We start from the raw sequence: 26,346 nt of genomic DNA on the forward strand, positions 1-26,346 counted from the left end.
ATAAAAGGGGGAGTCCTAAAAGGGGGGGGGTCATAAAAGGGGGGGTCATAAAAGGGGGGTTCTACTGTATTCCACTTTTACGGTGATTTATGGATCTTGAATTCCTGTTTGGAAGTCCAGTGATCGCTAACCATTGTGTATTTGCATATTGCTAATTATGATTCATGACATGTGTGTAATAATTTAAAAGAAGAAAGAGCTACTAATTCTTCATGATATTATGTGTATACTTTAGAAGTAGAGAGAGTTATTGTGAAATTGATTGTATGCAGTACTGTACTTACGGGGTTGCATTTATTTAAGCCGGTTGCTTGCTGGCCAATTTACAGATGTGCATTTTAGATTACAGTTTTGTATTATAAAATGCAAGTTAGTTAGTTAGCTGTTGCTTTTCGGGTCCAGCGGACCATAATAGGCCAAATCAGGACCCCTATAAAATGCAAGGATATCATGCAAAATAATGATCATACTAAACAAAACCAAGAAAGATAAGTATGAAACGTTTAATACACAAATTCCAGAAATAAATTGGTTTTTTTTGGGGTTGTAAAAGAGTTGCTTTTCCTTGGAAACATGGAGGCAAGCTACATGTGACATTGTAGGCCAATCACAAGCAAGCAGCGAGTCTTCACACTTGGTTGCTTGATATGTGCACTGAGGGACGCTTTCACATCGGCAATGCGGATAGTCAGCTTTGTGTGCGTATTTTCAAGGGAAAAGATTGTTATACAGTGGAACCCCCCTTTTAAGACCTCTAAAAATCTGAGAAAATCAGGGAGGGAGTCTTAAAATGGGGGTACTTTTACAGAGGTTATGAACAGAAAGTCTGAGAAAACAAGGTCTTAAAAAGGAGGGAGTCTTAAATTGGGGGGTCTTAAAAGGGGGGTTCCACTGTATTGAGCGGACAGTGCAGAAAGCACAGATTGGAGCTCATTCACACTGGGATGTCAGTCGGTCGCATGATCTCACTGGTATAGAGACAATCCGCTCACTAGTGATTGGCCAACAATGTCACATGAAGCTTGCCTACAACTCATAAACACTTCACAGAGTTATTTCCAAACATTGTCTATTATGGACAGAAGGAAACGTTCTCAATGAATCAAATGGACAAACAAGGTACACAGCAATAATAAAACAGACATAATAACAATGAAGAATGATCACTTCGCTTTGCATGTTACGTCTTCAAAGATGGCAGGTTTAGTCAATTGACAAGATCGAGGTTCTAATGAGTTGTTTGATTTTGCCATTAATTAAACGTTTCACCAACTTACCTTGTTTATTTTGGAATCATGATTTTAGAGTGTTATCTGTCTATATCACCGTCGCGATATAACCTTGAACGGTTGAAAACGACGTTAAACACCAAATAAAGAAAGAAAGATGTCTATATCAGTTTAAAATGTGTGTGTAAATGTTCTGGTTAGAACTTAAACCCTCTGTTTTGATTATCGCGAATTGCTGATGTGTTCTCTTAGAAAGAATCCATTTTTTCCGCAGCCTTTTTTTTTGGGGGGGGGGGGGGGGGTGGTTGTGGGGAGGGGGTGCATCCGGAAAATCCAGTTTGTCACATTTATCTAGCCCGTTTTTAACACAGCATAAGGACCCGGAAAAAATGATCTGGTTTTAGCTGTACAGCTTCCAAGTTTCTTTTATGTTTTTGCATAAAACAATGAAGTGTTTGGTGGTTTTTTAATTTTTATAGATTTTGGGAACAGAAAATCGAAAACAGATTTTCAAAGGGAGAAGTCCAAAATCTGGTTTGGTGGGGAAAAGGGGGGGAGGATGGGGGTGAGGTGATGTGATTCCGCTGCAGCTCAGAGTAGCTGTAAGTTACCATTTGACAGAGAAAAAAATCACTTTAATCAGTATAATTTGGTACGTTGTTGTGGAGGAAACAGGTTGGAATAGTATTGGTTAAGTCTGAAAATTCCAAAAAGGAAAAGCAGCGTGAATCTCCTTTGTCGAAGATCACGAACACGCTGTGTGCTGGTGTGCGTTTTACAGGGTCTTGGTTCTATCACTTGGCGCAGATACAGAGTACGTGTCAATGTTGATGTTGATGTCATCTCGCGTAATAGCATGGACAGATCAGTGCCAATACAAAAAATTGCTTATACGAGTCGGAGTATATTTTTGAGCTTTTCAGAAAGACATGGTGCTGTTGTTGTTGTTGTCCATTTTTACGTCTTCAATTGAAGGAACACAGAGGAATCATTCTGATATCCAAGCACTTTTTAATAAAGATGGTCAACTCTTGAGTGATGTAAAAAGATCTGTGCATTATAGATGCTCTGTTAGCTTGTGGATTTTTGTGCGAATACAGAGTAAATGAAAACTTGAACTTTTTTCAAAACTTTGTGGTCTGATTGGAGACAAAATGGGCATGTTCCAGTGAGAGAGAGAGAGAGAGATATAGTGTGTGTGTTTGTGTGTTCATCAAAGTATTCTGACAGAACACTAGAAAGGACTATATAAGCCACACATCACACAAAAGACTTCACAGTATCTATTCACAGTATCTAAAACACACACACACACACACACACACACACACACACACACACAAAATGCAAACCCAAAGATAATTGACATTTTTTTCTCAATACATTGATTTTTTACATTGACAATTCTGCCTCGATAACGTTGAAGCAAACACTTAGACTCTGCAGTCTTAGTGTGATAGGGTGACGCGGTAGTCTCCCTTTACAGCAGTGATGCACTGACAGAGTTGTCTGCCGGCCTTGGCGGCTTGAGCATGGGCTATTTATAGTAGCTCGACGTTTCTTGTACGTCAGTCGCCGGTTATACATCTGTCAATTGTAGAGAATTGTTTGTGATGGGGTCCGCCTGCTGTTGTCTCCTGGAATCTATTTAGGGGCTCCGCTCACATATGTAACTATGGAAAGCCGTTTGGCTCATAACCATTACACGTGTAATAAATCATAAATACACGTGTAATAAATAATGAATACACGTGTATTTATTTCTTATTGCACGTGTAATTCATCTTTTTTCTTATGCTATGGAATAGCATCATGATTAAATACACGTGTAATAAATATTTCATACACGTGTAAGAAATGATTAAATACACGTGTAATAAATATTTCATGCACGTGTAAGAAATGTTTATTACGCGTGTATTTAATCATTTCGTACACGTGTATGACATTTTTATTACACGTGTATTAATCATTAATTACACGTGTATTAATTATTTATTACACATGTACTAATCATTTTTTACACGTGTAATGGTTATGAGCCAAACGGCTTTCCATATGTAACTTCAGCAGGACCGACGACGCACTCCAGCTTATCCCAGCCCACTACACGTTGCATGAAAGGAAAACAGGTCAAGTACTCGTCATAATCTCTATCGCGGCATAAATAATAGTAGGCAGTGCGTCGTCTGTGCCGCTGAAACTGCGCAGGTATATTCTGCCCATTACCACTGTTCATTAGTGGAGTGAGAGTGTGCGGGGGATGGGGAGGGTGATGACATACTGTACACAAAAGCAAAGTTTGCGTACGCGACTGTGTGTGTTTTTAATCTAAGACAAATGTCGCCAAGACCGGCACGGTTGGCCTAGTTGTAAGGCGTCCGCCCCGTGATCGGGAGGTCGTGGGTTCGAACCCCGGCCGGGTCATACCTAAGACTTTAAAATTGGCAATCTAGTGGCTGCTCCGCCTGGCGTCTGGCATTATGGGGTTAGTGCTAGGACTGGTTGGTCCGGTGTCAGAATAATGTGACTGGGTGAGACATGAAGCCTGTGCTGCGACTTCTGTCTTGTGTGTGGCGCACGTTATATGTCAAAGCAGCACCGCCCTGATATGGCCCTTCGTGGTCGGCTGGGCGTTAAGCAAACAAACAAACAAACAAATGTCGCCAATGTTTTTTTTTACAGAGTGACGTTAAATAAACGATTATTTCATTATCATATCTCCTGGTATGAAAAAAAAAAATATATATATCTCCTGGTATGCTCTTGGGGACCTTTGCTTACCCATAGCAGTTTATGAAAGGCTGTTAGCTCTAAAATCTCAATCTGTTAGACTGGCTTTGCTTACCCATAGCAGTTTATGAAAGGCTGTTAGCTCTAAAATCTCAATCTGTTAGACTGGCTTTGCTTACCCATAGCAGTTTATGAAAGGCTGTTAGCTCTAAAATCTCAATCTGTTAGACTGGCTTTGCTGACCCACAGCAGTTTATGAAAGGCTGTTAGCTCTAAAATATCAATCTGTTAGACTGGCTTTGCTGACCCACAGCAGTTTATGAAAGGCTGTTAGCTCTAAAATATCAATCTGTTAGACTGGCTTTGCTGACCCACAGCAGTTTATGAAAGGCTGTTAGCTCTAAAATCTCAATCTGTTAGACTGGCTTTGCTGACCCACAGCAGTTTATGAAAGGCTGTTAGCTCTAAAATCTCAATCTGTTAGACTGGCTTTGCTTACCCATAGCAGTTTATGAAAGGCTGTTAGCTCTAAAATCCCAATCTGTTAGACTGGCTTTGCTTACCCATACAGTTTATGAAAGGCTGTTAGCTCTAAAATCTCAATCTGTTAGACTGGCTTTGCTTCTATAGGGGTGATTGTTGTGCTTCGGGCACTCGGTTAATTACATGTGTTACGCTGCGTTAAAAAAGTAAAGGGTATACTCTGTCAGGATACAAATTCGTACAATGTGCAACTGACTTTATAAATGATCAAACACAAACAAAGCAAAGCAAAACAAATCAAAATATAATTAGATTAAAAAAACTCGTGCCTTAAACAAAAATAGACATCATTATTCACACATCATCGAACAAAAACGACAACAACAACACTTTCATAGGATGAAGAGAGCAGAGGTTGCAAAGTCTAGAAGAAAACATGAAATACACATAATGGGGGAAGGGAGCAAATGGCAAGAACATTTCCCTTTCAGTATTTCCCTCTTTCCCTCAACCCGAACCTGATAGTTAAACAAGAAGGGCAAAGCCCATACGACTCACATGCTTTACACATTTTTCCTACCAAAATACATGTGACCTTGACCCAAGGTCAAGGTCATCCAAGGTCATGCAACACAAAGCTGTTAATTCAAGACATAGGAAGTACAATGGTGCTTATTGGCTCTTTCTACCATGAGATATGGTCACTTTTAGTGGTTCACTACCTTATTTTGGTCACATTTCATAAGGGTCAAAGTGACCTTGACCTTGATCATATGTGACCAAATGTGTCTCATGATGAAAGCATAACATGTGCCCCACATAATTTTTAAGTTTGAAACAGTTATCTTCCATAGTTCAGGGTCAAGGTCACTTCAAAATATGTATACAATCCAACTTTGAAGAGCTCCTGTGACCTTGACCTTGAAGCAAGGTAAACCAAACTGGTATCAAAAGATGGGGCTTACTTTGCCCTATATATCATATATAGGTGAGGTATTGAATCTCAAAAACTTCAGAGAAAATGGGAAAAATGTGAAAAATAGCTGTTTTTTAGGCAACATTTATGGCCCCTGCGACCTTGACCTTGAAGCAAGGTCAAGATGCTATGTATGTTTTTTGGGGCCTTGTCATCATACACCATCTTGCCAAATTTGGTACTGATAGACTGAATAGTGTCCAAGAAATATCCAACGTTAAAGTTTTCCGGACGGACGGACGTCCGGACGGACGTCCGGACGGACGGACGTCCGGACGGACGGACGGACGGACGACTCGGGTGAGTACATAGACTCACTTTTGCTTCGCATGTGAGTCAAAAATGCGTAAACATACGAAGTCATTGTGGCATTTAAATGCCGTCTCGTGGCAACACCTACTTTCATTGTAAAATATTCGTCTACTATACATACACCTGTACATTAGGATGGGATGAGATGGGATACAAAAACCACTGAAAATGTGAAAATGGAAATAATGAAGAAAAAAACGTACAATTATCTATTGGTTTCAAAAATAAAAACAAACAGACGAACCACTAAAAATTTTAATTAACATGTGCTGTGAGTTTAAACATAGACGTACGTGTCATCCACAAAAGCGGAAGTGCTATATAGATCACCAGAAAGACAACTAGCTGGTACTAACTATTTTGAGATAAGCGAGAAAGAGAGAACAAAGAAACGTAATCAAATAACCAAAGGGAAGTAAGCGTTATATACGAAATGTAAAAGAAACGTAAGCTTACATGAGTGGAGAAGTTCAACAGATCATCAGAAAGACCACTGGTCTTTTGGGGGGATAAAAGAGAACGACAAAACAAAGAAAAAGAAACTAACATGAGAGAAGTTTGTTTTTTTAACATTTCTTTTTTCAAATTCAGAAACCAGTAACACAGAAAAAGAAATCCTGGAATTGATCATTCATTAACATGTATTTTCGCATCCGTTAGATCCCACTTATCCACTTCTACAATGCAAACACTTTGCCTAATAAATTAAAACATCACTTCAAGTTAAGTTTTTTTCAGCACGATGACGTCACGGACGTGGTGACGGCGTGACTTCCATGAGTTTCTTGACGTCATTGCTCTTCGATGACGTCACGGGCGTGGTGACACCGTGACCTTCATGAGTTTCTTGACGTCATTTCTCTCGAAGTATTTCTTGCAGTTGGGGTCGTGGTCTGCCTGGTAGTGTGGTATGACGTCATGGTCTAAGGACCCCTTGAAGCGGGTGCTGTCCATTTTGATGGAATCAACGACAAATTTTTGTTGCCTTTGTCTCAGTTCGTCTACCGTAGGCGTGGGTTTGCATCTCCTGCGAGTGCTTAGCTTGTTGCGTTCATCTTTCAGTTCCTGTCACCATGGCAACGAGAGGTTGAAATAGACTGAGGTTTTTAAACAATGTTTTCTTTCTGTTTGCATAATTAAAGAAATTTACATTTACAAACTTGTATGAAGACAAATACACTGAGATTTAAACAATATTTTAGTCCTGCTTACATATTCATGAAAGTTACATTTATTACTGTGAAAACGAATATATGTACTGACAATTGTGGATACAGATCGACAGACAAACAAATAAAAAAACAAAATAAAAAAGAGTGTACGTGTCCCTTCCTATACTTCCAGCAGAAAGTCATACATTTGGAATCGAGAGAGCTAGTTACATCTACATAAATGCGTCATGATAGTAGCATTGAAAATAATCTCTATGGGCTACAGATTGTAATCGCGCAAGTCTCGTAAATAACTGAAAGCGCTTTAGAATTCCAACAGCAGAACATGAAATTAAACACACACACACACACACACACACACACACACACACACACACACACACACACACACACATATATATATATATATATACACACACACACACACACACACACACACACACACAATCACAAAATGAAAGTAAACACAGCAAACTAAACTAAAATAACAAATCTACTGCTATTTTGTTGCCATTGGGTTTTTTCTCCGTCGACATGTTGATCAATTCAAAATGTAAACTCTTAACAAAAATGGTAAAAAAGACTTACCCGTAGCAGCATGTTTCGCTCCATGACGGCGCGAACGGCGGGGGACTGAAAGTAGGCCATGGCATATTTATCCTTCACTGCGTTGTATTCAGGGATGACGCTGTGACGCGGTAACTTGGCCGTTACGGCCGTTTCCACTGCGTCCACGACGAACCCTCTCTCCATGGACTTGAAGTCACGTGGTTTCTGCTGATGCTGCATGTTGGGTAGCTTCTGCTCAAAACGTAGTGGACTGTTCTGTGCTATCCATGGCATGCCTGCTCGCACAGAAAAGAAAAAAAAGAACCTTTGTAGAACATGCCGTCGCATTTGCTGAATAGACGATATTCTGACATAATTCTGTCGGGTTTGTATTGGTTGTTAAAGTGTGAATACTCTTGCTTTTATTGGGCCAAACTTTCCAACGTGTTATCATAGGCCAGTAGGCTAGGTAGGAAGGGGTGCGTGTGAAACACGTGGACAAGGAGCACGTGTCAAGTGGAAAGCTTGCCTCACTAAAAGCAAGAGTATTCATTCTTTCACAACCCATACCAAAATCCAACGGTCATCGTGGAGATTCTCAGAGGAAAAAATCGTACCAACAACCCCCTCCCCCGCCCAACACACACACACATGTGCACATGGATGCACAAAGACCGTTCCGCACGTTAATGATCCCGAAGTTCCAGCGATAGTCCCAGACTTGGAATCCAAAAGCAGATATAGTCTGTTAAAGTTCTGAAATCCAGAATAAAACCACTCTCACCACAGGTAGACCTGAGAGGTAAAAGAAAAAAAGCAGAAAAAAAAAGCTCAGGAACGTAAGTTATATGTTATATGAAGTCTTATATCGCGCGCGTATCTCCAGACTCGGACTCTTCTTCTTCTTCTTCTGCGTTCGTGGGCTGAAACTCCCACGTACACTCGTGTTTTTTGCACGAGTGGAATATGACCGTTTTTACCCCGCCATTAAGGCAGCCATACGCCGCTTTCGGAGGAAGCATGCTGGATATTTTCGTGTTTCTATAACCCACCGAACTCTGACATGGATTACAGGATCTTTTCCGTGCGCACTTGGTCTTGTGCTTGCGTGTACACACGAAGGGGGATAAGCCACTAGCAGGTCAGACTCGGACTCAAGGCACAGGGATCTATTTATGCCGTGTGAGATGGAATTTTTTTTACACAATACATCACGCATTCACATCGACCAGCAGATCGCAGCCATTTCGGCGCATATCCTACTTTTCACGGCCTATTATTCCAAGTCACACGGGTATTTTGGTGGACATTTTTTTTTTTTATCTATGCCTATACAATTTTGCCAGAAAAGACCCTTTTGTCAATCGTGGGATCTTTAACGTGCACACCCCAATGTAGTGTACACGAAGGGACCTCGGTTTTTCGTCTCATCCGAAAGACTAGCACTTGAACCCACCACCTAGGTTAGGAAAGGGGGGAGAAAATTGCTAACGCCCTGACCCAGGGTCGAACTCGCAACCTCTCGCTTCCGAGCGCAAGTGCGTTACCACTCGGCCACCCAGTCCGTATGAAGAAAAGGGAGAAGCAGGCCTGAAAGTGGCGAGTATTTTACTTGCCATGGCGAATAGAAACATGTAACTGGCGTGTAGAAATTTTCATCCACTCGCCAAATGCGAGTAAAGTTGCTGAAACAAATTGTTGGTTTGGCTAGTAAAGTTTTCTCTCTGGCTAGTAAATTTTCAGAATCACTAGCCAGGGACGTAGCACCCGGTAGGGCATGTAGGGCGACCGCCCGACCACTTTTTCCGTAAAAAAAAAAAAAAAAGAGAGAGAGAGAGAGAGAGAGAGAGAGAGAGAGAGAGAGAGAGAGAGAGAGAGAGAGAGAGAGAGAGAGAGAGAGAGAGAGAGAGAGAGAGATCTACCAACAGAACACCCCACGTAGTATTCACGCGATGGCATAAGGTCGGTTTTTTTGGGTTTTTTTTTGTGTGTTAGTCTTGGTCAACTGCTGGAATAGGATGACGTCTTATTTTGACGAGAACGTCACACGTGACGAGTTCCGTCAGGCCATAAAAGTATTGGCGCCAATTTAGTGAAAATTGCTTCTTCGTCCGTCTGCTCCCATGAGAAACAATGGAGGTAAGAAATGTTTTGTATATTCTGTGTGTGAAGCTGGGGTCAGACTGAGGGGTGAGTGATTGTGTGTCAACCGTAAGTACGCCATAACAATTGAGTAACACAGTAACTTGTGGGGTTAACAGTGTCACATGAAACAACATGTAGAGAGAGAATTGAACAATGGACACAAGTGTGCATCCTGGTTGTGATGGATCGAAAACGCGCTAAAAATATTCTGACAAATCCCTCTATTTTTCAGTCATCACTCAGGCTGCCAATGTTGATGGCTGGACGGATCAATAAATTGCTTGTTTAGAAGTAAACCAGTTTGTCAATCCTTGCTTTTTAACACACTAGACAATAATGAAGACGAAAGTCATTTGAAGTAAGTGCTCATCACATTCAACGTATCGGAATTTAGATATAAATGTAAGTCGATTGATAATCACTGATACATTCACCAGCCCGTTGTTTGGTGGAGGATGGAAAGATGATTAGATGGAACTGAGCTCAGAAGGCACGAAATCGCATCATGTTTTCTTTCTTTTTTAGACCATTACAAGGGGACGGGAAGGGGGGGGGGGGCGGTAGTGTAAGCCCCATATTTCCTTAGCTGTCTCAGCATTTTGTCTTCCATTTTTTTCCGCCCTACCACTTTTATTAGGTGTGCTACGTCCCTGCTAGCCAAAGGCGAGTACGCCATTTGTTGGACTTTCAGGGCTGAGAAGGATAATGCATACAGCGTAACTAGCTCCATGTACAAAAACTAAACCGCTGAAATACAAATCAAATCACAACCGTACCAACCGAATAAAACACTTAGCCAAAATGCAGCCCAGAATCAGAACGCCCAAATCACTACTGAGACAATTGTAATGTTATCGACGGCTCCGTAAAGAGCTATTACAAATCATTCGTGAAAACAATCGCCTGCCATAAATCCTCGTGCAAGATACAGTCGAACCTTGCCTTGCGACCACCTCTGGAAAGCAACCACCTGCCCACAACGACCATCACAAGGACCTCAGTCAAGTTTTTATTCTACATAATTCACTTTTCATAGCGACCACCTGTCCACGACCACTTTTGGTCGGTCTCTTGGGTGGTCCTTATACACAGGTTCCACTGTAGTGAATGGAGGTGGCGTCCACTACTGACCACTCGGGGGGGGGGGGGGGGGGGGGATCATTGTCTCCGCTTAAACCAAACAGTGCATTGTAGAGAAGGGGTTAGGGTAATCCTTGTTTTGTTAACTATAATAATCCTTGTTTTGCTAACAATCATCTATGTTTGCATGACACTTTTACTCTCCTGCAGACGAACGGAAATACAGTGGAACTCCCAATGTAAGACGTCAACAAATCTGAGAAAATCAGGACTTAAAATGGTAAATGAAACATACCTATGCCCTCGACTCATATACACACACAAGAAACACGTGGTTCTAAAATCTGAAAGTAAGCACACAAAAAGCACACACAAAAATCGCTAAAAAAATCTACCATACAAGTGAAACAGTAGACTTTTCCTTGGAAGACCTACAGAAATCTGAGAGAGAAAAAGAAACCGCGGGTTAGGGGGAAGAATTTACCCGATGCTCCCCAGCATGTCGTAAGAGGCGACTAACGGATTCTGTTTCTCCTTTTATCCTTGTTAAGTGTTTCTTACCCCCCGCGGGTTAGGGGGAAGAATTTACCTGATGCTCCCCAGCATGTCGTATGAGGCGACTAACGGATTCTGTTTCTCCTTTTACCCTTGTTAAGTGTTTCTTGTGTAGAATATAGTCAATGTTTGTAAAACCGGCACGGTTGGCCTAGTGGTAAGGCGTCCGCCCTGTGATCGGGAGGTCGTGGGTTCGAACCCCGGCCGGGTCATACCTAAGACTTTAAAATTGGCAATCTAGTGGCTGCTCCGCCTGGCGTCTGGCATTATGGGGTTAGTGCTAGGACTGGTTGGTCCGGTGTCAGAATAATGTGACTGGGTGAGACATGAAGCCTGTGCTGCGACTTCTGTCTTGTGTGTGGCGCACGTTATATGTCAAAGCAGCACCGATATGGCCCTTCGTGGTCGGCTGGGCGTTAAGCAAACAAACAAACAAACAAACAAATGTTTGTAAAGATTTTAGTCAAGCAATATGTAAGAAATGTTAAGTCCTTTGTACTGGAAACTTGCATTCTCCCAGTAAGGTCATATATTGTACTACGTTGCAAGCCCCTGGAGCAATTTTTTAATTAGTGCTTTTGTGAGCAAGAAACAATTAACAAGTGGCTCTATCCCATCTCCCCCCCCCCCCCCTTTCCCCGTCGCGATATAACCTTGAACGGTTGAAAACGACGTTAAACACCAAATAAAGAAAGAAAGAAAGAAATCTGAGAGAAAAAGGGTCTTGAAAGGGAGCGATTGTTAAAAGGGAGGTAACTTTACATAAGTTTTAACGGGACATCTGAAAAAGCAAGGTGTAAAAAGGGGGGGGGGGGTCTTAAAACGGGGGTGGGGTCTTAAAACGGGGGTGGGGGTGTAGGGTCTTAGTAGTGGGGTTCCACTGTAGTTGCAATTTGCCCCTACAGGAAGTTTGGGGGTAAGACGTAAGACGTGTTTGAGGGAGTATATCGTGAGAATGAGACAGACAGACAAGTGACCCATTGTGTGGAGAAGAATTTGGGTAGTGGTGGTGGTGGGGGGGGGGGGGTTGGGGGGGGGGGGGAGAGAGGTCGTTGGTGGGATAGAGTGAAAGACAAGTGTCCTGTGCGCGTGTGTGTGTGGGTGTGTGTGTGTATGTGTGTGTGTGTGCGTGCGAGTGTTTTGTGCTGCTTTTCATATTCAGAAATCGAGACAGAGAGAGAGAGACGGATGGACGGACGGACAGCCAGCCAGCTAGACAGACAGAAGAAAGAATTCTCATCTTTGTGAAGAGTTATGATAAGAACAACTAGGATTACGTCTTACGTAGATCTATTTTCTTCGTATTCTTTTCGCCTCTTATAAGCAATGGTGGCAAAGCACCATGTTTCATCTCTTCTCCGTGCCCATCCGGGTATTTTACCCTGCCACCTTCCATGTTGCCTGCACTATAATCTTCTCTCCTTTCCTCTGCGGAGTTGTCTATCTTTGTCATTAGCATGCCCTCTCCTTTCCCTTCTCCGTGTCCCTCGCTAGCTCTGTTGTCCATTGGACGTCCTTCTCTGTTCTCTTCTTTATATTTCTCTCCGTCTCCCTCTCTGTTTTCCATAGGGATATCTTCTCCATGTCTGTCCGTGAGGCTTTGTCTGTGTTTTACAGGAAGTCCTTCTTCGTTTTCTTTTGTGAAATGTTTCCCCTGTCCCTCTCTGTTTCCTTCTTTATTTCTCGTTGGGCGGCCCGTTTTGTTTTGAATAGGGACGTCTGCTTTATGATTCTCCGTGAGTCTGTTTTCAGCAGTGACTCCTTCTTCGCCTTCCTTCGCGCTTGTGGCCTCTCTGTTTCTTTCTTCATTTCTCGTTCGGAGGCCCTTTTTGTTTTCCATAGGGATGTTTTCTCCGTGGTTCTCCGCATTTGTGGCCTCTCTGTTCTTCGTCTTCGTTTTGTAGGTGGTGGGGAGTTCTGAGCGTGTCTGTCCAGCCTTGCTACCACCACCAGATCGCTGGACACCAGCATGGTTAGAGGACTGGTCATCATCCTTGGACCCAGAACGGCCGCGCAGCACTCTAGCCCCGCTGACGGTGTTCGAGGTCGGCAGAGAGCGGGTGGCGAGGGATTTTGCAGATTCTTTCGAGACGTCGTCGGGTTCTTCGGGGATCACGGACAGTTCGGCGTCACTCCGAGCGCTACTGCTGCTCAATTTGCCCTGTAGAGCTATAGATTGCCGCGCGGCGTCACTCGGAGCGCTACTGCTGCTCAATTTGCCCTGCAGAGCTATCGATTGCCGCGCGGCGTCACTCGGAGCGCTACTGCTGCTCAATTTGCCCTGCAGAGCTATCGATTGCCGCGCGGCGTCACTCGGAGCGCTACTGCTGCTCAATTTGCCCTGCAGAGCTAGAGATTGCCGCGCCTCGCTGGGTTCTGGGACGTTCGGGTGACGCATGACGTCTTCTGGGCTGGCCGAGTATGTTGCACTTCGAGTAGTGTGAGAGAAGCACCGTTGGAGAATTCTATTTCCTTGGTGTATTTCAGAAAGGGACTATTCTTTTCAAGGGGTAATCGTGTTGTTCTTTCTGCAACGGTTAGACGAGCAATACATAGCTGGAAAAGTCCTTCGGTTTTGGAGAGAATATACACCGGTTGTTGTTCAGATGGCGCTTGTGAAAATGTTGCTCTCCAAGCGCTTGTTACAGCGACTAGTAGTATATATTAAGAGAGACATTGAAGATTAATGGCTGTATATGCACTTACGAGGATATCATAATTATGAGTGATTTTTCTACAACATCGGTAGAAATGGAGATCTTCTTGGCTTTTGCAACAGAGAACTTCTTCATCCAATGATTCCGTCCAATATGTCTGTCACGGTCCATGTGAAATTCTCAGCTGTTCATGGATGTCAGTCGGGTTTTTTTCTTATTAGTGGCTCATTGGTTACGCTTACACTTTGCAGTATCGTGTGAAATAGAGAAGATAACTATCTTGACGCTTGTTGCAATCTCTTCGTCGATCGCGATTGCGTTGAGGAATTGTATCTAATTGTTTCTTCACCGCCTCATTCATGTCTTTTCTCAGATGTGTTTAAATGGCTTCGGTTTTATTCTGGACATTAAAAAATCTCGAAGCTAAGATAAGAAGTTAGAAAAGCAGAATCCCCAGATTGGTATCACTTCAACATCCCCGCCGCTTTACTGTTGAGTCTGAATGTTACGAGTCTGTGATGTTTTCTTGTTCTAAATCATACCACCATTTGAAGATGCCAAAATCTACACACACACACACTACTCTGCAAGTGGCAGAAAAAAATTAGTGTAGTTCTGTCCCATGGTCTTGTAGTAGCTGGCGCCATTTTGAACTCTTCTCGTCACTTCAAGTTGACGTCACTATCAAATGACGTAGTAGATCAGAGGATTGTTGATGGAACAGTGCCAGTCACAGGCACTCGTCACGAGCGGGTCGGGATCAAAGTGGGCGGGGCCTGTGCGCTCTCAAGACTACTACTAAAAGACCCCCCGTCCATCACAAGTGACAGCCAAGACATAGGCCACGCCCACCTCGTGACAAGTGCCTGTTGTGCCAGTGGACTCACTTGTTCCTCCTCCTCTTCCTCCTTCTCCTCCTCCTCCTAATCATCAGCAGCAGCAGCAGCAGCCGCAGCATCATCATGACAATTTCTGAAGAACTCATCTTAAATCACATTGATCTTTGTCTCAGTTTGGCTTGTGTCTTCCGAACGAGCTTCTGGACAATTTGTCAGATAAGTTTATTTTCTGTATTATAAGTTCGTCTGTCCACATAAAAGACCGCTGGGTCGAAGATCAGTGACTGTATCGTATTGTTTTTGTCACAATTAAATGATCCTAGAACATACCTTGCTTGGTTTTTTTTATTCATCTAATCACCGAATAACCGCACAGTTTCAAGTGTTGGTAATTATCTCTAAAGGCAAAAAGCACAAAATTCCGAAAACATGAGCTCAAACACCACGCGAGCTCGTGCGCGCACACAGACACACACATGTGACCGTGGGTAGATGCAAACCTATCACCATTTCCAAACATGAATTAAAATTTAAAAAAATTAAATGGTTTTTTTTTATAGGCTACTACAAATTGTTGATTATTAGGCCATAGAATGAGAAGTGGCAGGAAAACTTCCACAATACAAAGTAGAGAAGAAACTAAAAGATCGACCCTGAAAGACGTGATCAGTCATCAAAAATACTAGTGAGGCTTGACTTGCCAAAACCCGATGACCGAGACGGTTGAACTGAGCTGGTCCTGGGAGAGGCAAAACCGAATTTCTGAATACATTTTCAGAGTTAACATGATTTTTAAATCTGCTACTGAAATTTAAGTTTTAATCATTTTGCAGCAACCAACATCATACGTACACACGATTCACACACACACAAAAAAAAAGAGAAAAAAAAAGAAGGATTTTATACACCAAGGTCGGCCTACTTCGACCTCAATCCGCCTTATTCGGCCATGTTTGGCCGAAGAAGTTCGAAGTTGGCCGAAGTAGGCGGAGTCCGTAATAGGCCGACTTTCAGTATACTATTAGTAGCGTATTATACGAATTAAACATTATTAAAACCAAAAAGGGATGAAGGGAAAGAACTCTAGTCAAAGACAGAAATGACATGCAGAGAAGTGGAAACTGAGAGGATGTCAGGGACACACACACACTCACAACACAAACTGACAAACACTGACGCAGCAGAGATAAGAGTAGCAAAGAAAAAGAGGGGGAAAAACACCAGTATGAGGAAAAATTAAAGAAAATAAACCAGACGGTCAAGGCGACAAACCAATCATTCGTGTACACTACATTGGGATGTGCACGTTAAAAATCCCACGATTGACAATAGGGTCTTTCCTGGCAAAATTGTACAGGCATAGATAAAAAAAAAAATGTCCACCAAATACCCGTGTGACTTGGAATAATAGGCCGTGAAAAGTAAATATTCGCCGTAATGGCTTGAGATTTACTGGCCGATGTGAATGCTTGATCTTTTGTGTGAAACAATTCCATCTCACACGGCAGAAATTAATATGTAAAGCGCTTAGAGAACGTCAAGCTTTTAATCATATATAAATACAAATCTCCCATGTAAATAAATAAATAAATCATCTATCCAGCTTGGACAAAATATAGATCTACTCACAAACATTTTCTTTCCTTGGAGTGTTCTTTTGAGACGACATGATATTAACTTCACAGATAATCCATATTCAAATATTTATTCCGCCTATCACACTCCTTTTCAATTTTTGTAATGATCAATTTAAGCCATTTCGACGAAGTTGACTAACACTGAAATTAATCCGAAAGGCTTCTCACTCTCAGTGTTTGTAATGCCGAAGTTCTCAGACAAAAGTCAAAAGACACGTAATCGGTCTACATTATAGTACTTTTTGATAAAGTTACTCAAGGCATTTTTGTAATATTTACAGTATGTGTAATATATGGGTTCTCCTTCGCCGGACTGATTACAGCCTGAGGCAGTACTTGAGCCATTTTACGGCCAGCAAAGTTATGACCAATAATCTCACCGAGTGCAATTTATGCGAACGCGCGAAAGCCCGGATTTAGGAAACAAAGGGAGATCAGCAAGAACGACAAAGAGCACTCTGGTAGTACTTGTTTTCTCAGAATCGGCAGACGACAATGGGTAGGATTACGCGATTTCGTACGACTGTGAACTCTCTTTTGGGGGGCAAATCCTGCGGTTATTCTTGTCGAGGTCGGGTTTTTGTGTACTCGGTTACGGTCAAATCCATCACTGTCCAGGAACGAAAGCCTATTTCATACCTCGCTGACGACGGTTATGGGGAAGGGGAGGGGGAGAGAGAGAGAGCCCGCCACCTCTCAATGTCCACTTATGCTATATAGTGGACAACACGAACAATGAATAAGCTTACAATGGAAAAATGCAGGAACTTGTAGGCTTGCATGGAACACAAGCAAAATCCATTTCAAAATATCGGCTGCTGCTAAATAGTTTACTGTCAGCAGGTCTAAAACAAAAGAGCCATCAAATCGTTTTAAACTCTCCCAGTAAGCTAAACCGTCAATGCTGGATTTTAAGTCCGCAACTTGTGACAAAACTGCGACCTGCGATTTTTCCCTTGGCCTTATCGAGTGTATGCATTAATCGTGAAAACGGCGGACGGACGCCAACCCCAAAACAGAACTACAGCTGCCTTTACAGTTTACAGAAGCGAAACGTTTAAAACATAAAGACAGTACAACTTTAATCCTTTTAAAAGAAGAAGTTTAAACTTAACGAAAATTAACAAAATCAATATGAGAGAAAAAAGACAGACAGTAAACACTGACCAGAAATACAGTGCAAGACCAGAATAAGACAAGAAATTTAAAACAAGTTTGAAGAAGAAAGGATAGGCAATACAAAATGGAATCATAAACCTGTAAAAAAAAAAACACCGCACACACACATAAGCAAACACAGAGCAAAAATAACGGGTGGAAAAACAAACTCGAGGGTAAAAACATAAATATAAAAATAATATACTTTGAAAGAACAGAAACATATAAAGAGAGAGAGAGGGGGGTGGAGAGAGAGAGAGAGGGAGAGAGAGAGAGAGAGAGAGAGAGAGAGAGAGAGAGAGAGAGAGAGAGAGAGAGAGAGCCGAAAGAAGAACCGGCGATGAAAAGAATTTCCCAATGAGCAAAATAATATACTTTAAAACAAGCAAAAGACAATATAATATATACAAGCAAAGCTAACAAACCTTCACCCTCAAATCCGCATCGCATGCAAGGTACTAAATCATATGAATACAACTACGTTCTTCAAATTCTGAGTGCTTGTCAAATTTCAAGCTAAGAGAAATACTGAGCTGTCACCTGAGAAGAGTGTAGGGCTTAGTGATTGCTTTAAACACTGCTATAAATCTTTCTTTAACAAAGACTTTTTGAGCACTTAGTACAACAAATCTTAACAATCCATAGCCCTAGTTCAAACACAAAAGACCATACGTGGGCAGGTATTTAAAAACTGAGAGAGAGAGAGAGAGAGAGAGAGAGAGAGAGAGAGAGAGAGAGAGAGGAGAAGTTCTTAGCATGAATTATAATCGATTACCAAATTCAATTCGTGCGCGAGTGTTTTTATTTGAGTGGTATTATTTATTTAGTTATTTATTTGTTTGTTTATTTATTTATTCATTGTGTGTCTGTAGATCAACGTGCGTGTGTGTTCAGTAATGAGAACATTTTAACAGTAATAACCGTTCCATGGTTCATTTCGAATTTAAAGAAAAATAGAAAGACAAAAGATAGACAGAGAGAGGCAGACAGACAGACAGAGAGAGGCAGACAGACAGACAGACAGAGGGAGGGATAGATAGACAGATATACACAGACAGGAACAGAACGAGAAATATATAAATCATAGTTTATAAAAAATAAAAAAAATAAATTACAATTGTGCAGGAGAGCAAAAAGTCGACTTACCATGTTGTACAAATAATAAGTAAACTTGCTATCCACAAGAAGCAAATATTGACTTTTGTCGAAGAGATTTCAGCAACAGTACCACACACGAGAAGAAACCAAACACAATTCTAAAATGGATGCGTGTAGACCAGTTTCCAGAGGTGTCTGCTTTTCACCATAAAATGCTCCTTTGTCGAATGAAACTGTTCTTTGATTCCATGATAAGAGGCTAGATTTGGACAATCAGAAGTAACCGGAGCAAAAACTGCCACAACTTCTTCTTCTTCTTCAGCGTTCGATGATGGCTGTGTCTAAATCCGTTGGCCAGTGATGTTGACAAAGTGGGCTGTCAGTTTGAGGTCCTGGGTGCTGCCCCACAGCTTGGTGACTACCACAACTAAAGTTCCAAGTTTCAAGTTCGTCAACACACAGAGAAACACACACAAAAAGTTCAAGACTTCCACTAAAAAAAAGGCTATCTTCAGTAATCAGAAATAAAGTCCACAAGTTCAGTCGACGGATACATTCTTTCACCGTTCTTTCCTGCAGCAGAGTTTTGTTTCATCATTGACGACAAAAACGCTCTTTTTGGAAGTTTGCACGGATGAATAGGTCCGAAAGTTTGACGTCGTTTAAATGTGAACTCTTCCCTCTCAAGCAGAGAAATGTACACTCCATAAATGTCAACTGCGGTGTCAATAGTTCCCAAGTTTGACGTCGTTAAAATGTGAACTTCACTGATACTCCATAAGTTTCAGCTGCGGTTTTTTTTTTTTTTTTTTTTTTTTTTTTTTGCTTAACGCCCAGCCGACCACGAAGGGCCATATGAAGGCGGTACTGCTTTAACATATAACGTGCGCCACACACAAGACAGAAGTCGCAGCACAGGCTTCATGTCTCACCCAGTCACATTATTCTGACACCGGACCAAACAGTCCTAGCACTAACCCAATAATGCCAGACGCCAGGCGGAGCAGCCACTAGATTGCCAATTGCCAATTTTAAAGTCTTAGGTATGACCCGGCCGGGGTTCGAACCCACGACCTCCCGATCACGGGGCGGGCGCCTTACCACTAGGCCAACCGTGCCGGTTTCAGCTGCGGTGTCGGTCGGTAGTGCAACATTGACTGCCAAAACAACCTTGTCTTTTGGTGGGTTTTTTTGCATAACAGAATAGGTCCATAAGTTTGACGTAGGAAACATATTTGCTCCACCCTTTGGACTTTATACAGTGGAACCCCCCTTTTAAGACCTCCAACAATCTGAGAAAATCGGGTCTCAACAAGGAGGGAGTCTCAAAATGGGGGTAATTTTGCAGAGGTCACGAACAGAAAGTCTGAGAAACATGGTCTCAACAAGGAGGGAGTCTCAAAATGGGGGTAATTTGACAGAGGTCACGAACAGAAAGTCTGAGAAACATGGTCTCAACAAGGAGGGAGTCTCAAAATGGGGGTAATTTGACAGAGGTCACGAACAGAAAGTCTGAGAAACATGGTCTCAACAAGGAGGGAGTCTCAAAATGGGGGTAATTTGACAGAGGTCACGAACAGAAAGTCTGAGAAACATGGTCTCAACAAGGAGGGAGTCTCAAAATGGGGGTAATTTGACAGAGGTCACGAACAGAAAGTCTGAGAAACATGGTCTCAACAAGGAGGGAGTCTCAAAATGGGGGTAATTTGACAGAGGTCACGAACAGAAAGTCTGAGAAAACATGGTCTTAAAAAGACGGGAGTCTTAAAATGGGGGGGGGGGGGGGGTGTCCAGTGAACTACATGTGTTTTAGCGACCTGCGCCGGGTGGTATTACCCGTTATTATAAGTTAGTCGTGTGACAGAGAGTTTTCTTGCACACGAGACTGTAGATGTCTCACGACGGCGTAGCCGAAGTGAGACAGCAGCAGTCAAGTGTGCAAGAAAACTCTCTGTCACACGACTAACTCGTAATAGCGATTATGTCTCACAGCATAGGCACAGAAAGACAGAAATGAGTTTTTGGGGACGAAATAACAGGCACAAAACAAGACTGAAAAACACAATTGCCCTTTTACACATACCCTACACACGCATGCGCGCAGAAGATAGATTCAATGCGTTTCGTGTCTTTTCTGGTTGAATGCATTCAACAAAGTATCAACCAACGTTTCTGAATCTTTCAATGAAAAAAGTCCGTCGGTACGGGTCTGTGCAGACACACAAACAAACATAAGTGTCTGTCTCTGTCTACTTCAAAGATCACTGGGTCGACGTACTGTAATGTAACATTGTCTTTTGTTAATATCTAAACATTCTAGCAACCTGCAATTTTTGTTTTTTGATTCTGAATTCTGGAACAGTAGCAGTCCCTCTGTTTTTGAATGTTTGTCCGTCTGTGCCGCAAACTTTTGACCGCTCGTGTACAGTCGAAAGGGGGAGTGAAAACATTGACGTTTTCGCTGCACCAAACACTAGAACCAAGGCTGCATACACTAAGAGCTGTGGAAAAGCAATTACAGTATTAGCATAAGGACAAGGCACTAGAATTTCAGGGTTGTTGTAGTTCAAGAGATTTTGTGAAGCACGTCTTTGCACAACTGCTGGTTTGTCTACATATTATTTAAACATGGATTGCATAGAACACTCCGAACTTGGTAAGAAATGTACTGTCGGTATATATCGATATGCTCTTTCAATCAAAGTAGTCAAAGAGTGCCACAAGAGAGAGAGAAAGAGAGGGGGGGGGGGGTCAAAATGTGAAGAGACAGAAGTAGGAACTTTGTAGGGTAGCAAGAAAGAGTGAATTAGAGCGAGGGACTTTGAGACGGATACACATACAAAGTGCAACCACTCTCTACCACGTGCTCTTTCATTCAAGGTAACATTCTTAACACCCAGGACTATGGATATTACTGATCACGAATCGGACTCAGTTCATTGCCCCTGTTTCGTTGCGTCGCAAAGGCAAACCTGCTTTACATGCTTTAGACTAAAGTTTAGTTCCTCACGCCTCAACAACACACAGGAAAGGCCAACATCGTCTTACTAATATATATATAGAAAAAAACTGACAGCGAATCCGTCGTCAGTTTGGAGGAAGTATTGATGATCTGTACAGGTATTAAACGGGAAGACACTAAAATGGCTTTTGGAGGAAGGATGAACAAGTAGAAGTATAAACCGCAAATCCTTCAACTCCGGCTTTCATGCGTATGGTTAAAGACAAGAAAACAAGGGGAAAAAAACAAGCAGAGTATCCGCAAGCGTGATCTCACCACTGTAAAACTTCTTTAAACTATTGATATATTTTTTTTTAATTAAAGGGAAAAACTTACATGCCATTAGTCTTCGGTATGAGACTTCGGTGGAAGCAAAATCCTGGTCACCGTGTCAGTTGAGAGTGGAGACCTGCAGAATGACTGCACTGCTCACTTCCGGCTGCTAAATAAGGCCCAAAAAAAAAGGTCTGTTTACGGTAACATAGGCCCAAAAAATAGGGTCGGTAGGTCGGGATTTTTTTTGTTGTTTTTTTTCCAAAAAAACCATATTTTTACGTTATTTTGCAAAAAAAACCAACAGATTTTTTTTTCCCCCAAATGCCAAAAAAAAGTCTAGGGTCGCGCGAAAAAAATAGGGTCGGTCGGGTTACCGTAAACAGACCTTTTTTTTTTTTTGGCCTAACAATGACAAGATCAATACCATCATGATCAAGTTCTTGCGACAAATACAATCATTCGTATCACAAACTTGGGAAAACCACTCCGCGGGAAAAAGTACTGCGACATTTATTTTATTCATTTTATGTAAAAATTGCCGTAATGTGGCTCTTCTGAATTTTCGCCGATTTAATTTGGTTTTATTCTGTGGTTTTTTTTTTTACTAGATACCTTACGGTTTCGTCGGGTCGATTATAGAGGTACTATTATTTGAGCGGCGCTCACGTGACTCCTACAAAGGTAATCTTTTGATCCTAAAAATTTGCCAGATAGCCAAGTACAATGTCTTTTACATCATAAAAATTAAATAAAAATTGAAATGACGCGGGAACGAATTTTTTAATCGTCGTGCTAAAATGTCGCAATAATTTGTTTGTGGAGTTAAGATCATTCTCTACTGCGATCACTAATAAGAGCCGAAGCGAAGTGTTTATTCATTCATCCGTATTTTTGTGTGTAGTTTAGCTTGTTCCTCCACCTCGAGGATCAATTTAATCGATGTTGCAGTAAATTTTTCTTTTTGTCTATAAATTTACTAACATTTCTTGGTTATTGATTAATTCTATTTTATTTTATTTTATTTTTTATTGATTTTAATAATTTTATTTATTTTATTTATTTATCTATTTATTTAATTTATTAATTTATTTTTTATTTTATTTTTTATTTTTTATTAATTCATTTATCAATTCATCTATTTTATTCATTCATTTTATTATCTTTTCAAAAGTTATACTAATAAATTCATTTATTTATTTTTAATTTTCATTCTTGTAAACCAATACCAAAAGAAATCACAACATTGATTTTCAATATTGAAAGCATGATCACTTTACGTCATTATCAATTGCAGAAAACTTGATATTTTAGCTGGAGAGGACTTGATAACTAGACTGTATTTCAGGCCATAACAAATTTAAGCACGCACGTCCAAATATTATAAATGAATCGTTGCATTTGTACTACATTTTGTCAAACGGTCACTGGCTCAGTCAGCCGTTTGTCGTTTTAATGATATATGTTAAGCAAACAAACAAACCGAAGACACTGCTGCTGCATTTACGCACTTTGCAAAAGTTGCAAGTACATGTATCCTAAATGCAAGACGTGACCGATGTACACCAATCTTTCTTCGCGCGACGCGAACACTGGGTTATATATAGAAGAAATACGAAGAAACTTAAAGGCCCATTCCGCCTTGAGAAAAGAGGTGTAGTAAAATACCCCGAGACAATCTTTAAAACACCAACCAAACAAGAGGCGAAGCCATCAAGGCTCACGTAAGAAATCGACAAACAGTAACACAAACTCAATCACTCCGTCACTCACACATACACACACACACACACACACACACACACACACACACACACACACACACACACACACACACACACACACACAGAAAGAGCATAGGTGAAACTGTGCAAGAAAGCGAGACACTAGATCTAGATCTGTCTGTCTGCATGTAGCCTACTTACAGGGACACGACTGTCAACTAGTCTCGGCCCGCTCAAAATAATAATGACCGAGACTTTCAGTACTTCCTTCGCGTGACGTCTAACCTTCTTACGTCATAATGTGACGTCAATGTAATGTGACGTCTTCAAATGTTAGAGTTTCTACCACAGACATACACACGCACGCACATACGCACGCACGCACAGACAGACAAAGTTACGATCGCATAGGCTACACTTACGTGAGCCAAAAATAGAAGGCAAATAAACAGGGAAAGAAAGAATTGTAATCTGGAAACTTGTATAAATACATGGACGGGTTAAAGATTGGAAGTGAAAAAAAAAGTCGTTTGAACGTAAATGCCCACTCCGCCTCGTGAAAACAATTCGCCTCAACGTCCCAGATATGGTCAGGCTTTAACATGGGACGTAACCACCCCTCCACTTGGTCACATACATTGTACCAAAAATGAACAGCCTGGGTGCTCTCAAAAAATTAATTTTGTAAAAGGCACAGGTACACCACAGCAGGCAGTCAGGCTGTTCATTGTTGGTATGTGACCAAGTGGAGGGATGGTCTTGTCCGATGTTAAAGCCTGGCCTGCGAGGCGACCTGTTTTCACAAGGGCCTTTACATTCAAACGACTTTTTTTTTTACTTCCAATCTTTAACCCGTCAATGTATTTTATACAAGTTTCCAGATTACAATTCTTCCCTTTCTGTTTATTTGCCTTCTATTTTTTTGGTTGGTGTTTTAGAGCTTGTCTTGGGGTATTTTACTTCACCCCTTTTCTCATTGTATTTTTGTGTGAGCGTCTTAAAACTTTTATCCATGCATGTTACAATCTTCCTTTTTGTCACTTTTCAAGGACAAAGCAGTCGCGTTCGTTCCCATCACTCCCTCTTTCCAGTCAAAAGCAAGAATAGCTACTAACAAGCTACATGGTTCATGCCAACAGTAAAAAGTAGTGATAAATCCACTGCTGAGACAGTTTAATGCCCAGTTTGCACCTGTCTTTATATTGTCACAAAAAGCGACTAACAAGCAGCATGCTTTATGCCAACAGTAAAAGCTAGTGACAAATCACCGACGAGACAGTTAATCAGTGCACAGTTTGCACCTCCGTTCGTGCAGTCAAGAAACGCGACTAACTATTAAGTTACACGGTTTATACCAACAGTAAAAGCTTGTAGCAAAATAACCGACGAGACAGTTAAAGCACATTTTACACCTACTGATGATCTTCATTCCGTCCAGAGATTTAAGCGAAAACGTGTTTTACACACACACTTAAATAAACAAGAAGAGCAAACGCTCGATCGAGTCACTTTCGCAGTTCTGAATATTATATGAGGCATCAGATGGACAGGAAGAAATTGCTATTCACAACACAATACAGATGTAAATAATTTGATGTAAAGAATAATCCTATAAAGTTTGAATCAAATCCGATGAATAGTTTCAGAGATATGATATTTCAATTTTTTTCCTTCAAGACATACCTGTGACCTTGAAAAAGGTCAAAGGTCACCAAAGCAGACGTCAAAGTGTAGAGGTCACTGGGAGTCACGTTCACATAAAATTTGAGCCCGGTCACTTTTATAGTTTCCGAGAAAAGCCCAACGTTAAGTTGTGTGTTGCCGAACAGAAAAGGCTAGTTATCTCCCTTGTTTTTCTGATAACGTTCGTAAAAGGCTACAGATGTAAATACTTTGATGTAAAGAATAATCCTACAAAGTTTCAATCACATCCGATGAACTTTGTCAAAGATATAAAATGTCTAATTTTTCCTTTGACGCTGACCTGTGACCTTGAAAAAGGTCAAAGGTCAACGAAACCATCGTTAAAGTGTAGAGGTCATTGGAGGTCACGACTAAACAAAATATGAGCCGGATCGCTTTGATAGTTTCCGAGAAAAGTCCAACGTTAAGGTGGTGTCTACGGACGGCCGGCCGGCCGGACGGCCGGCCGGACAGACTAACACTGACCGATTACATAGAGTCACTTTTTCTCAAGTGACTCAAAAACGAGATTGATAGACGAAAGAACTGAGAGCAAAATGTACACCTAGCCGTTAACAAAGTTACATTCACTCAAGGCTAGTAATTCCACTGTTAGTGAAATTCAGTCAAAGAGGTATGCAAAAAAAAAAAAAACACAATGACACACACACACACACACACACACACACACACACACACACACACACACACACACACACACACACGTATTTAAAAGAGAAATGCAAGAAAACAAGACAGATAACACACATTTTTACCTACCCGTTATAACAGATAGTAAATTCACTCACAGGGACAGTGTAACCGAAACCGTTCCAGGGTTTTGTCGACCCGAACGAACAAAACCGACCCCCTGCTTTGAATAAGAATGAAATAGAGAGGAAAGCAAGTTGTCTTTGAGTTTGAGACAACATTGCATTAGTCTCGGTTGACTCATGCAGTCTTAACTTTCGCCGAGACCAAGTGCGCGGAGGAACCACCCTCACTATGACAAGTTATTTGTGGCTGTCGCCTACTCGGCTAA

General features: G+C 41.5%; 1 protein-coding gene across 7 annotated transcripts; it reads right to left on the reverse strand.

Annotated features, from left to right (window-relative positions):
- Positions 1-2,586: 2,586 nt before the first annotated feature.
- LOC138947428 (pre-mRNA-splicing factor CWC22 homolog) lies at positions 2,587-26,346 on the reverse strand. 7 transcript variants are annotated; one of them, XM_070318903.1, is made up of 4 exons: positions 26,085-26,346; positions 21,961-22,033; positions 7,494-7,750; positions 2,587-6,798 (listed from the first exon to the last, which is right to left on the reverse strand). In XM_070318903.1, the coding sequence occupies exons 2-4, from the start codon at positions 21,965-21,967 to the stop codon at positions 6,544-6,546; spliced, it is 519 nt and encodes a 172-aa protein (XP_070175004.1). In that variant the 5' UTR covers positions 21,968-22,033; positions 26,085-26,346; the 3' UTR covers positions 2,587-6,543. The 7 variants fall into 7 exon arrangements, with proteins under 7 accessions (XP_070175004.1, XP_070175002.1, XP_070175000.1 ...); XM_070318901.1 differs by having other exon boundaries at positions 21,961-22,066; positions 26,114-26,345; XM_070318899.1 differs by having other exon boundaries at positions 21,961-22,066; positions 26,085-26,345.

Source organism: Littorina saxatilis, linkage group LG14 (assembly GCF_037325665.1).
Source record: "Littorina saxatilis isolate snail1 linkage group LG14, US_GU_Lsax_2.0, whole genome shotgun sequence".
NCBI lineage: Eukaryota > Metazoa > Mollusca > Gastropoda > Littorinimorpha > Littorinidae > Littorina > Littorina saxatilis.